This window comes from Trichosurus vulpecula, chromosome 2 (genome assembly GCF_011100635.1).
Source record: "Trichosurus vulpecula isolate mTriVul1 chromosome 2, mTriVul1.pri, whole genome shotgun sequence".
In the NCBI taxonomy this organism is placed as follows: Eukaryota; Metazoa; Chordata; class Mammalia; order Diprotodontia; family Phalangeridae; genus Trichosurus; species Trichosurus vulpecula.
The window spans coordinates 156,015,674-156,029,867 of NC_050574.1; the positions used below are offsets into that span (position 1 = coordinate 156,015,674).

At 38.7% G+C, this 14,194-nt stretch overlaps 1 protein-coding gene across 1 annotated transcript in view; it reads right to left on the minus strand.

Annotated features, from left to right (window-relative positions):
* PIWIL4 (piwi like RNA-mediated gene silencing 4) overlaps positions 1 to 14,194 on the minus strand; it is a 58,243-nt gene that overhangs the window by 21,475 nt on the left and 22,574 nt on the right. Inside the window, exons 7-11 of the mRNA XM_036746861.1 lie at positions 13,595 to 13,792; positions 11,999 to 12,110; positions 6,612 to 6,735; positions 4,379 to 4,496; positions 1,565 to 1,676 (exon numbers count right to left, since the gene is read on the minus strand). Of these exons, the coding sequence (XP_036602756.1) occupies positions 1,565 to 1,676; positions 4,379 to 4,496; positions 6,612 to 6,735; positions 11,999 to 12,110; positions 13,595 to 13,792 (664 nt within the window). The remainder of the gene's footprint in view (positions 1 to 1,564; positions 1,677 to 4,378; positions 4,497 to 6,611; positions 6,736 to 11,998; positions 12,111 to 13,594; positions 13,793 to 14,194) is intronic.

The following is a 14,194-nucleotide window of genomic DNA, read 5'->3' on the forward strand; positions in this document are numbered from 1 at the left end:
GGCTTCATTGTTTTATTCCCAACGACCCTGTAAGGAAGGTCATTACAGGAATTACTGTCTCCGCTTGATCTCTTAGGAGACTGAGGCCAAGAGAGGCAAATGCTTACCTACAACCCCACAGTTTATAAGTGCTGAAGATGGCACTTGAATCGACTGCCCGACTACATTCTGTACAGTCTAGGACACTAATCACATAATTTTAGGGCTACCTGGGGGGAGGGGGGGGGCTGTTTGTTTTTTTAGAGTATCTGCCTTAATTACAATGAACTGGGAGTAAGGAGGTTTGGCCTCTAATCCCAGGTTTGCCACGAATGTTTAATGTTTAATTTTATGCAAATAATGTTAAGCATTTAATTTTACACAAATAATTTCACCTTTCTGGGCCTTAGTTTTATCATTTATAAAATAAAGATATTGGATGAGATGATCGCTAAGATACCTCCTAGCTCTCTAGTTAATTAGGAACACACACAGATCGAGAGCTCGACAGAGCGGGGCCAACCCCTTCATTCCACAGATGAGGCCTAGATCCAAAGCCAACTGATAGAGGAGGCCAGGGTTGTGACTTACCCAAGGTCCTTCTAAGAGCCTACATTTAAATAGTGGCTAGAAATAACATTTCTTAACAAGTCTCAGAGTACAACACAATGGCATCTAGAGTCTCCCACTGAGCAGGGAGGAATTAAATATCACCTTAGAGGCAGGTAGGGTAGCACAGTGGATGGAGTGTGCGACCTGGATTCAGGAGGGTTCGAGTTCAAATATGATTTCAGACTCTTACTAAGCTGTCTGGCCCTGAGCAAGTCACTTAACCTGTTTGCCTCAGTTTCCACAACTATAAAATGGGGATAACAGCACCTATGAGTTAGTATTGTGAATATCAATAGAGATAACAGTCAGGGCACACAGTAGGAGTTTCATAAATGCTTATTTCCTTCAAGTCAAGTCAGCTGGCATTTATTAAACACCTTGCCAGTCACTGTGCTAAGTACTGGGGATACAAGAAAGGCAAAAAAAAAAAATAGCCCCTGTTCTCAAGGAGCTCAGAATCTAACGGGGGAGAAAACATGCAAATACCTATATCCAAACAAGATAAAAACAGGATAAATCAGAGACAATCTTAGAGAGAAGGCATTAGCAGGGGATCAGGCTTCTTTGTAGAAGGTGAAATTTTAGGGGCAGCTAGGTGGTGCAGTGAGTAGAGCACAGGCCCTGAAGTCAGGAGGACCAGAGTTCAAATCCAGCCTCAGACACTTGACACATTTACTAGCTGTGTGACCTTGGGCAAGTCACTTAATCCCAACTGCCCTGCCTTCCCCACTGCGAGAAAAAAAAAAAAACCAGAAGGTGAGATTTTAGAGGGAACCTGAAGTAAACCAAGGAAAATGAAGAGGGAAAAATAAAGGATGCTCTGACAGAAGAGAGCTCGAGGAAGGCTCTAGGGTTACAGAGTTAAGAGGGCAGAGGAATGACATAGGCTGTGATCCATCAGTCACTCTTACCATTCACACTTTGGGGCATGAAAATATCTCTTTCCAAGTGAAAATAAAATGATGATACTCACTATGCTGTCCAGCATCAGTATTTTTTCTGAAGGAGCTACCCGGCCTGTCAGAGACATCTGGCATCCAAACTGGAGCCCCCAGGTCTCTAGTTCAAAACGAGCCTCCGTGTTTCTGGGGAGAAGAGAATCTGATGTGAAACAACGGCTGCATTCATCTTCAGAGGGAAAAAAAATCAGCGGAAAAAAACCAGTGACGGTAAGCTCGCCCTCCTTACTTCTGTTGGATTTCTCAGCCTGCTGCTCATTTTTTAATCGTTTCGTTGCTCCCTTCTACACCCGCTACATCGATTCCAAACTGTCCTACTGAGGGTATAGTAAATGAACGAACCTCTAAATATAGGCGGCTACGTGGCACAACAGATAGAGCGCAGGACCTGGAGTCAGGAAGACCCGAGTCCACATCTGGCCTCAGATACTTACTATGTGACCCTGGGCTAATCACCCAGCCTCTGTCTGCCTCAGTCTCCTTTATCTGTAAAGTGGGCATAATAAAAGAACCCTCCTCCCAAAGTTGTTGTGAGGATAACACGCAGTAATATTAGTAAAAACACTCTGCAAACCTTAAAGCATTATACAATTGCTAGTTATTATTATACTATATTATAATACTGACATTATATTGATTCTACATTATTATACTATTATTATGTTGTTTGTAGGTTGGACCTAGCTGGCTCCAGTAGACAGGGGCAAGTTCTGGTGGGATGATTGGATCTGACTGATTTGGAATGAAGTCTAGTAAATAAATATATGTAGTCAGAAGGTGATCGAATAAAACAAAACTACACCTAATGAGGATTTTTCATTGGGAAGGCAAGTATGCACAGAAATCTCTGAAAGAGTTGACGACATGGTCACCAGGAACCGAGACTGGTGCTGAAAGGAGGGAGGAGAAAGAATATCGACAACAATCTATAGCCATATATATATATATGTGTGTCTATATATATATATACACACACACACATATAAAGAGAGAAAGAGAGAGCGTGCACTATAGACAGAGCTATACAGTAATCTATAGCTATCTCTCTCTCTATATATATAATATAGATAGATAGATATCGATAGGTAGATATACATATATAATAATCTATATCCACTCAGGAGGATAAAGAGAGATAAGAGAGGGGCCCAGACTTAGCAACTCGTCAACAAAAGCCACACCTCCGGTTCTGGTTCTCCCTAGAACACTGTTCCCTTTCAGTCTTTTAGTGACATCATACTGGTGTTGCTATGTTATCCATGACCTGAGTTAATAAAATATTTATTCTACATGCGAGGCATCCAAGGCATCATGTATGTGTGAGGGCCATTGTCCATGAGATTAACTGAGACAAGCAAGGTAAGTAAAGAGCACCATGAAAATTAATCAGGAGAACTGACTGCCAAATGTTGTAAGGACAGACCGAAGATCTAAAGCCAATTACCAAGGGGCCAGGGAGGCAGATGGAGAATAGACAAGAGGCCAAGCATAAGTCCCCAGGTGGGCAGGAAGATCATAGATCTAGCTAAAGGTAACTTTCAGACATCACATAGAACAACCCCCGAATTTTATAGCTAAAGAAGCTAAGGACCAGGATGGTTAAATGATTTGTTGAAGGGCATGAATGTAGTAAGTGGCATAAGAAGGATTTGAACTCAGAGTGAAGAATCCATCCCCAAGTAGAGAAGCCAGGGAGGCTTTTCAGAGCATCAGAGGGGTTGACTCAGGAGAATGGAAACCATTCTCATTCTGGGTTAAGGATATTTATACTTTAAGGGAGGACCAGAAGTCCAACTGAAGAGTCAATGCCATGTTCCTAGTTTTGATTTATAGGTCATACCCAGCCTGTTACTAACAGGATTCTGCAGCTGAGTTCAAGTGTGCCAAGCAACGAAACTGAGGGGATTAGGACAGCAAGTGGTTAACTGTGGGAATTGAGTGAATCACACCAACTCTTTATGACTCAATTCTAGAGGTAGGTTCGTTGCTATTCAAATACGGGTATAGTCCAATTTCTGTCTCATGAGAAAACTCTATTCAATTTTGGGAACTGGAAGAAAACCTTATTGCATGGTTTGAACCTAACCCTACATGGCTGGAAAACTGGACCACCTCTACCTGCTGTTTAAAGACTTAGGTTATGTTGATCAGAAACCCGGTCAAATCCAAAGGCTAATGCAAGCAGTTTTCTCACAATTATACATCTCAAGCAACCCATTTGTCTTATCTGAAAATTTGCCCCATACTGATGAATCAGTTATTGTTTCCATGTTCCCTTGATTGGTTACAGATGTTTGGGGAGTAGGACACCTCTTTCTCTGAAATCAGGGAACTGCATCTGTTCACTCTCCCCCTCCCAACCTGGAAAGTCCCTAATCTTTCTTCCAATTAGAAATCAGATTACCTAATGCAGTATTGTTTCCTTTTAATTAACTGACTTCATTTGAGTAACTGTTTTTAATGTATAAAATTCTGTCTCACCCTCATTGTATTCAGACTTAAGCTGACGAAGGGGCCTGTTCCTGCTTTGCTGGCAGGTGCCATGCATTGCTTATTAAATCAATATGCTCAGAAAATCGATCCTCTGTTTTCCTCAGTCATTTCATCTTTCACCCATCACATAAGACAGGCTCAGGCATTTGTATTCCTGCTTACAAACATCCAAGTCCAACAAGAATAAGGCCTATCTATTTTTCTACAGAAAAGGTTAACCAGGAAGTGTGCAAGGTTATACCAAACCATTCTGTAGAATGTGAGATTCTAGAACTTGGATTGGAGATGAGAAAGAAAACAATATATTCTAAGCACAATTTATCACAATAAATTACCTCTGAATGTTATCGGCAAGTCTGGACAGTCTCTGTTGCCTGCGAATAGGGTTCAGACAAGTTTCTGTAGCCAGGTCCTTCATCAAGCGGAAATCTGAAGTCACTTTTTTGCTCAAACCTATTAAATTTGAAAAAACACAAAAATGAAAAAAATTACTGTAAACTTTATAACTCCAAGCCCTTACCTCAGTTACAATTTTTGCAGTTTATTGAAATAAGGTTGGTTTCACAAATGAGGCAACTGTACAAGAATTCAATATTCAATTGCATTATTAAAAGCTCTTCAAACTTCCAAATCTGATGCATATTCATCCATTCATTTAACAAATACTTATTTTGGCTATATTCTGGAAATAACTGAAGGGCTGCATAGTGGAAAGGGAATCAGACTTGTTTATTATCTCAGTTCCAGAGAACAGAACAAGGACTGGTGGGTTAGAGTTGTGAGGAGGAAGATTTTGGCTCAATATAAAGAAACTCACTAATGAAAGTTGTGAAGAGGAAGATTTTGGCTCAATATATAGAACTTACTAGTAATTAACAATATTCAAAAGTAGAATAGTGAGTTCAGCGAGATGGAGTCAGGTTAGCCAAGTAACAGGAAGAAATGTATCCCAGGATGGAGGGGATTATACAATTAATAATTGTAACTGTGACTGCAAATAGAAGAAGTCATCCACAAAAAAAATCAGAATCCAGAAAATATATTGTTTAAAAGAAACACACTTGCAACAGAAGAACACAGAATCAAAACAAGAGGCTGAAGTAGACTCTATTATGCTTCAGCTGAAGTTAAAAAAAAAAAAGGCAGGCATAGCAACCATGATCTCAAAAACAACAACAAAGAGTCCAAATTAAAAGATAAACTGGAGAAACATGTTTTGCTGAAATAAATGACAATGAATTAATATCAATACTAAACAGTCACTAAATGATATAGCATCTAAATTATTAAAGGAAATATTAAATTGGTTACAGGGAGAAATATATAGCAAAACTGTAGTCACATGGGACTTCAATTTGTCCCTCTCAGACCTAGATAAATCAAATTTTTTAAAAAAATGACCTGAACAGAATTTTAGAAAAATTATTTTTGATAGATTGTTAGAGTTTTAAATGTTAATAGAAAGAAGTATACATATTTCTCATGTGTGCATAGCACCTTAAAAAACTGTATGATGACATATAAACTTCACAAATTCAAAAAAGCAGAATTAAATTAAACAAATCTTTTATGTACCACAGTCAAAGTTATATTCAAGAAAAAGGCCTTTGAAACAAAGATTAAAAAGTAACTGAAGACTAAATAACCTAATCTTACAGAATGAAAGGTCAAAGAAAAAGTCATAGAAACAATCAATTTCATTAACTATAATAATAAGACAGCATACTAAAATTTAGAGAGTGCAGCCAAAGCAATACTTAAGGGAAAATTTCTACTTCGAAACACTTTCATCAATAATAGAGAAAGAATAGATCAATGAATTGAGCATATAACTAAAAAAAAAGCTAGAAAACCAACAAATTAAAAACTCACAATTAAACATCAAAACAGGAATCCTGAAAATCAAAGGAGAGAGCAACAAAAGTGAAAACAAAAAGCCACTGAACAAAGAAATCGAGGAGCTGTATTACTGGGGGGGGGAGGGGGAGGTTGATCAATAAAATATGTAAGTCATTGGCTAACTTGATTTTTTAAATGAATAAAACCAAATTACTGATATCAAAAGCTAAAAAGTCAAATTCACAACCAATAAACAGGAAATAAAAGAATGCACTATTGGTGAAACTGTGAACTAGTTCAGACATTCTGGCAAAATAATCTGGAACTACAAAAATCCGAAAAAGCTGTTAAATTATGTATTCCCTTCGGACCAGGCAATATTCCAAAGAGATCAAAGAAAAAGTAAAAAAGTGCCGCAGTTAAAAACATTTTTATAGTATCTCTTTTTGTGGTGGCAAAGAATTGGAAATTGGGAAGGATGCCTATCAATTGGGGAATGGCTAAAAAAGTTATGGTATATGAATAGAATAGAATATTATTGTGCTATAATAAATTATTTCAGAGAAACAAGGAAGACTTATATAAACTGATACAGATGGAAGTGAGCAAAATCAGGAGAATAATTTATACAAGACTTAAACCCAAGTCATCTTCATGGCTTCATGGCTGGCTATCTGTTCACTATGCCTTTCTGTGCCTCATTACCAACTAAATATACATGAAGATTACCTGTGAGAAAGCAGAGCTCAGGAACCAGGTGGGCAATCCGGGCTTCACCACTGTCAATTCCTTTACTTTTCAACTGACTAACAAGCATTGGCTGGCTCAGGTCTGATAAGCTGATATCATATTGCTATAAATATAAGATTAAAGAAGGAAAAGTTAAGAGACTGCAGAATTTTAGACCCTGATCTTGTCATTCTTCAGCCTCTTCAACTGCTAAAACGCCCTTAGCCCATCAATGCTGACACATCTTGAATTTCAGTAACTCTTTATAAAGAGACCCATCAACTACTAGATAGTTATACAGGAGAATTTTATAGACTTCGTAAAAGTAAAATTCATCAAAGCATATGACAATCTTTCATGCAAGGTCTGTGGACTAAATGAAGAGCTAAGTACTTGAATACTAGAGATAGCTAGGCGGCACAGTGGATAAAGCACTGGCCATGAAGCTGGGGAGACCTGAGTTCAAATCTAGTCTTTTTCTATCTATGGGACCATAGGCAAGTCACGTCACCTAGCTCAGACTTCGTTTCGTCATCTGTAAAATGGGGATGATAATAGCATTTACCTCCCAACATTGTTGTGAGGATAAAATGAAGTATTTATAAAAAAAAAACTCTGTAGACCTTGAAGTGCTATATAAAGGGTAGCTAGCTATCAGAGGTGTCAAACTTGGCTTGTTTGCTTGTGCAGCTGGGAACAGATTAAAATGGAATTGGGAAATATTTAACAGAATAAATGAAAATACAATATAACATAGATTGCATTAACATGTGGTTTCCTGAGTCAATAGGCAGCCTGGAGGGATCAGTTTCTATTTGAATTCGGTATCACTGTACTAGATGATAACAGCTGGGTGTATTTGGCACTAGTTGAATCACTAGACCCAAAGCTGAAGTTGCTAAATGGTTTCATCTCAACTTAGAGGAAGCCCTTTAGTGAAGTACTCCAGGAATCCATTTTGGCCCTGTGCTGCTCAGAACTTTTAATCAATGATGTGAAAGTACAGAATGCAATACAGGCCTCTCAGAAATCAGTTGATAGGGACAAATAGCCTGCTGGATGAGAGAGTCTACATAATGAAAGAATCTCACACCAAACTAGATTGGTGGGTGAAATATGACAAAGTGATATTTAATAGGGAAATATTTAAAGTTCCATATGGCTTCAAAAAAATCAACTTCTTAAACATAGGATGGGGAAGGTATCTCTTGACATAGCTTCTTATGAAAAAGAGTTGAAAGTTTTAGTGGACTGCAAGTTCAAGATAAGTTAGCGGTGTGAAGACCATCAAAAAAAGCCAATGCTATGCCATTCCCATTAAGAAAGGCAGCAGAGAAAGGAAGGTAACAATGGTTTCCACCGTAGTTGGCTCTGATCAAACCACTGGAATACCATGTTTGGTTCTGGGCACCACATTTTAGGCAAGACACAAGACAATCTGGAATGGAGAAGGAAACAACCAAGATAATCAGAAGACTAGAGAACATGCCACCAGTTGAAGAACTTAGGAAAGAAAGGACTTCAAAAAGACATGATCAGTACCTTTAAGTATCTGAAGAGTTGTTAAGGGGAAAAGGGATTAAACTTACTCTCAGTAACTTCAGGGGCAACGGATGGCTGCTGCTAAGAGGTAGAATATGAGGGAAAACTTCCTGATACTTAGAGTTATCCAAAAGCAGAATGACTGCTTTGGGTGGCAGTGTGTTCCCCTGGTCCCCGCAAGACCTCAAGGGAAGGATCAATGGCCACTTGTTAGGAATATTACAGAAGGGATTCTTATTCAGGTGTAGATTGGATAAGATGGCCTCTGGAGGCCTTTCCAACCTTTAGACTCTGTGATACTCCACCCTCTACCATTCTTATGCCACACCTTTTACACACACAGATACAGCCTTTTTTATCAACATCTTACTTATCTCATCTTACTTATTAGCCACATAATGTTCTGCTTAACATTTTAGATATTTATATGTATCTTATTTCCCCTACCAGATTATAAATTCAGGAGAGCATGGGCTCTCATCTTTGTAATCATTTTCATATTCCCTAACAATTTTGGTCATAACTACAAAGTCATCAATTAGAAATCCATACTATATGAAACCATATAATTTTGAATGAAAAATCCTACATTAATCTAGTATACATTCTATTTTGTTCCTATTGATTATCTATTTCTTCTTATCATTTATTACTCCTATTACCCTATTTATTAAGGTTATGTTTATGATTTTGATTGATAACCTAATTACTAGACTACCTTAAAGCCATGATCAAGATCAAATTTTAAGAAATCTTCAGGGAAAACTGGCCTGATATTCTAGAACCAGAGGGTAAACTAGAAATTTAAAGAATCCACCAATCACCTCCTGACAGAGATCCCCAAATGAAAACTCCCAGAAATATTATAGTCAAATTCCAGAATTCCCATGTCAAGGAGAAAATATTGCAAGCAGCCAGAAAGAAACAATTCAAGTATTGTGGAACCACAAGATTTAGCAGCTTCTACATTAAGGGATCAGAGGGCTTGGAATATGATATGATAACTTATATTACTCAGAATGGCCATATAATGACCATTGAGTACCTCCTTCAGCAGCTCATACTTTATTTTCCTCAAGCTCAGAATAACATCTTAGGCTGAAGACTAAGCTGGATATAATTTGGACTCTATGTGGCCTGGTCCAACCAATTATTCCAACTGTTTTAATAATCAATGAAGATTGCCACAGGATTGATTGGCCAATGATGACAGGCATTAATTGTAAAGGAAGTGGACCGAGGGAAGAGAGATTTTTTTTTAAGGGAGCTATGGAAGGCTAAGTGAGTCACTTCTCTAGTCCTCAGTTTTTCCATACATAAAAAGAGAAGGCTGGACTGGATGGCCTCCAAAGTCCTTTCAAGCTCTGAATCTATAATCATATCCAGAGTGAGGTGAAATCCTTTAATGTCTGAGGCCTCAGTTTCCTCACTTGTAAAACAAAGGGTTGGATTTAATGGCTTTTAAGGTCCCTTCTGGCTCTAAGTCTATGATCCTATGATCTATAAACAACAAAATAATTTGTAAACATAGCAATAAGCCAGGGAGGGAGGTAGTTGCAAAGTGAGGCAGAGAGGGAGGAAGGCAACAAACATTTATCTAACACCTACATGCTAGGCAGTGTGGTAACCACTTTACAAATATCATCTCATTTGGCTATTTTACAGCCGAGGAAACTGAGGCAAACAGACTTATGTCATGAAGCCAGTAAGTATCTGAGGCTGGATCTGAACTTAGATCTTCCAGACTACAAGCCCAGTGCTCTATCTACTAGCTGCAGTTACACCTTACAGATAAAGAAAAGGAGACTCAGATCACTTAAGGTTCATGATCATATAGTAAAGAGCTAACAGAGGAGAGCCAGACACAAATCAAGGTGCCCCCAGTGCTTGGAATGCACTCCATCCCCACTGCTGTCCCTTAGAACCTACAGCTTCCTTCATAGACCTCTTGGGATGACACCTCTGTCTAAGCTTTCCTTGAGCCCGTATTTAGGAACTTGATCCCTTCTTTAGAATCTCCTTTCTCCTACAAAGCTCAGCTCAAACACCACCTCCTACACAAATCCCTTCCTGAGTCCTGCGCCTTTTCCTTCAGAATCCATATTTCTTTTGCATGTATTTTGTATGCATTTCTACATGTACATGTTATTTCCCCAATCGATTGTAAGTTCCTTGAGGGCGAGGACTGTTTCATTTGTCTTTGTTTTCCCAGTACCAAATCTTATATATACAAATTATTTAATAAATGTTGAATTTAATTGATTCCTAGTCCAAGGTTTTTTCTACCACACCATCCTTGCCGCCTCATTTTCTCAGGATGGTCTCTCACCTGCTAATGTCCAAAACCTGAATTTTACTTTCTTCCCTGCAAAACAATAGTAAAAAAAAATTTGCCTTCCAAATATTCCACTTAATACATATCCTCTGTGTAATTTACTTGATCCTATTCAGAGAGGGGTTGTAATTAAAATGTATGAGAAATCTAGCTACTATTTTATACTAATAACAATTCTAATTAAGAAAATAAGGGGCAAGAGTTCTTCCATTTCAATAAAAACCTTTTAATGATAAAAATCAGAAACAATCCAATAAGTTCATTAGTGATTAAACCTAATGCTGAGAATAATCAGTGACACGTGTTACATAAGTACTCTCATATGATGAGCTCATTTTTCCCTTGAATAACATATCCTGCTGTAGAAATGTAAATGTAACACTGCTCCATGCCCAGTATCTGCAGCTCTTCGAAACAATGTCCAGTTAGGACTAAGAAAAAGAAAGACAAAGGGAGTTTGGTCTCAGATTTCTGATGGCTTCAGGGAAGAGTACAAAATAATCCGTGTTGTATAGGGAGAGATGCCCCGGACTTAGTGTAAGGAGATATGTGTTCAAGTCCCTGATCTTTCAATTATTAACTATACATGGAGGGCGGGCCTTAGTGTGCAGAAGCCCTGGATTCAGGTAATGCCTTTGACACATTCCAGATCTTGAGTTAGACAGCATCTTAGAGAATATCTAGTTCAAACTCTAACTTCCAGATGAGAAACTGAGGCCAGAAGAGGTTAAGTGACTCCCAGAATCATACTGCTAGTAAGTGCCCAAAACAGGATTTGAACTAAGGTCTTTCTGACTTCAAGTCCAGCATTCCACCCATAGCACCACAGTGCCCCAGTGTCCCTAAGGAAAATCTCTAAAAACCTTAAGTTACAGATAAGTCACCAGTCTGCATCAACAGGAGTTTCCATACCACAAGTTCCCTAAACCAATGAAATCACAAGCCCAGACACTGAAAAACAAAACAAAACAAAAAAACCTTGGCAAATCTCTTCACTTTAATAATAATAATGATCATCACAATCATAATAGCAGCTAGCATTTATAGAATGTCTACTATATGCCAGGTACTATGCAAAACTGCCTTTACAAATATTTCTCATTTGATCCTCACAGCAAGCCTGGGAGGTAAGAAATAATAAAGGCACAGATTTTTTTAAGTATTTGAAGATTTCCTAAGCATTTTCTTCAGAATAATCCCAAAGCAACTATTAGTAAGCCCAATTTATAGATGAGAAGGCAACATGCTTAGTGCTTTTACAAATATTATCTCATTTGATCCAACAACCCAGACCCATTTTATAGTTAAGGACGCTGAGGCAAATAGAGTTTAAGTAACTTGCCCAAAGTAAAAGAGCTAGGAAATATGTGAGGCTGGGTTTGAACTCAGGTCTTCCTGATTCCAGACCCAGCACTCTGTCCACTGTGCCACCTAACTACTTAGGGCAAAGGAATTCTCTTTCATTTCAGCTTATAGAATAATTGTTTTCCTGACCAGAATTCTTACATACCTGTTTATAATAGTCACAATAAGTGATCTTGATGCCATCGCGTCTCTGAAAAGTGTCAGTCGGCTTCACAGACCAATCAATGTCATCAATCCGATAAGTTCTGTTATTGTACCTGGGTGGAGATCAGAATCTGAATTAATTTTCCAAGAGTACAAGACAAACAGCAGTGAATAAACAGATTTAGCTTTGACCAAATGAGAGACACGGGGTTCCAGGGTTTTTGCCTCTGATACATACAGCTCAAGTGACCCTGGACAATTCAGTTCACCTGCCAAAATAACTCTATAGACTAGAAGGCTCCAACATGGTGTCCAGGAGACCATGGCATGATTTGTAATCAACTAGGGTATGGGAATACGGATCAAATCCCACCATTCTTCCATCATTCCTGTGTACATCATGGGATGTACACAACCACACTTCCCATATGTCCTCCAACACTCGCCTACTTCACCTAATTGGTATCAGGACAATCATAACAGCATCTAGGTAGGTACCACTGGGAAAATTCCAACCCACTCCCACCCATACTCATTTGTTCCTCAATAGATTACCTTATGGCTGTGTCAGGCACCCTTTAGAGGGCAGGTTCTGCACTCTGGAGCAATAAGAATTGAGTAAAATCCTTACAAGTCTCCCTTCCCATTTTTGTTTTGGGTTGGACAAAGTGAGTTATACAATAGTACCAGATGCCATCAGCAAAAAATTCTTAAGCAAGCTCCCCAGGTTTTGTATATTTACTTATTTATAAATAATATACATGGACTTCTATATATTATGTACATTGTAAAATTTTCACCAAAAAATGGAAATCTTAAAAAGATGAGATAAGGATGAAATAATACTTGACCAGAGTCAACAGGAGCCACTGGAGTTTCTTGAGTAAAGAAGTGACATACACCTTACTTATTTTTTTGAGCCCAAGGTCCTGACTGCACTACCGATCAGCACAAGATCCTTGACCTCCTCTGTTTCTGACTGGCTCAGCCCTTTGTAGGCAGTCTGGTGGTTCCCCAGCCTGGAGAACTCACCTTACTGGTGCCAAAGGCAGTGTAGACACTCAATCCAGTGCATTACAGCTCAGAACTCCTGAACTCAAGCAAGCCTCAGACTCCCCAATAGCATGGAATACCATGCCCAGGAACAGCGAGGTGTTGGAGAGGATTGCACACAAGGCTTGGAGTCAGGAAAACCTGAATTCAAATTCAGCCTCAGACACTTAGCAGCTATGTGACTCTAGGCAAGTCACTTCACCCTGGTTGCCTCAGTTTCCTCATCTGTAAAACGAGCTAGAAAAGGAATGGCAAACCACTCCTGTATCTCTGCCAAGAAAACCCCAAATGGGGGTCACAAAGAATAGGCCATGACTGAAAAATGACTGAAAACAATAACAAATATCATGCCCAACTCTGCAGGTTCACAAGCATATTTACGTAGATGAATCATCAGATTAGCTAACTGTCACCTTAGAAGAGGCGATGACTCTGCACCTCAAGGAGTCCACTGATTCCTTTCGTTATCATTCCATCTCTGCTCCTAATCATCGTGAATCATTAACAGCCAAACACAACCAAGTGAATAACGCAGTATCCTTACCTTGTGAGAACAATACATCCTAGCAACTCCTTTTCACAGGTTTCTATGAAGTGCGACTTGTCCTTTCTGTTATACAGACCAGTCATGAATTCAAGAACGGTCTCATTACGTAAGACTTTATGAATCACATCGGCAGCGAACATGAGCTTACTTTCAAACTGTGAGACGGAAACGGCAAACCCGGGCCACAGGGACAGTCTTAAGGAAAAAGAAATTGAAATGTTTAAAAATCATTTGTGGGGGTAAGGGTCCCTCCCTTCATACCACGGAAGAAGTCAATTTTTTCTTTTTCTTTTGTGGAATGTTTATAGTACCTTATCGTAAAATTTGAATTAACATTATTCAATACTATACATATATTTTATGCATTTCTGAGTTTCTAAACTTTTTTCCGCATCATCTGCTGGTCTTTGCATGTCATCTGTGGCTTTCAAAAAATTCCTATTTAATTTCTCATGCTGACCCACAATATATCAAAACCACAACAGGAAAAGTCACCGTGTGAAAGGCTTTAAGGTTTGTAAAGAGCTTTCCCTACATTAGCTCATTTGATCCTCAGAAAATCTGGAAGGTAGGTGTTCTGATTACTGCCATTTTGCA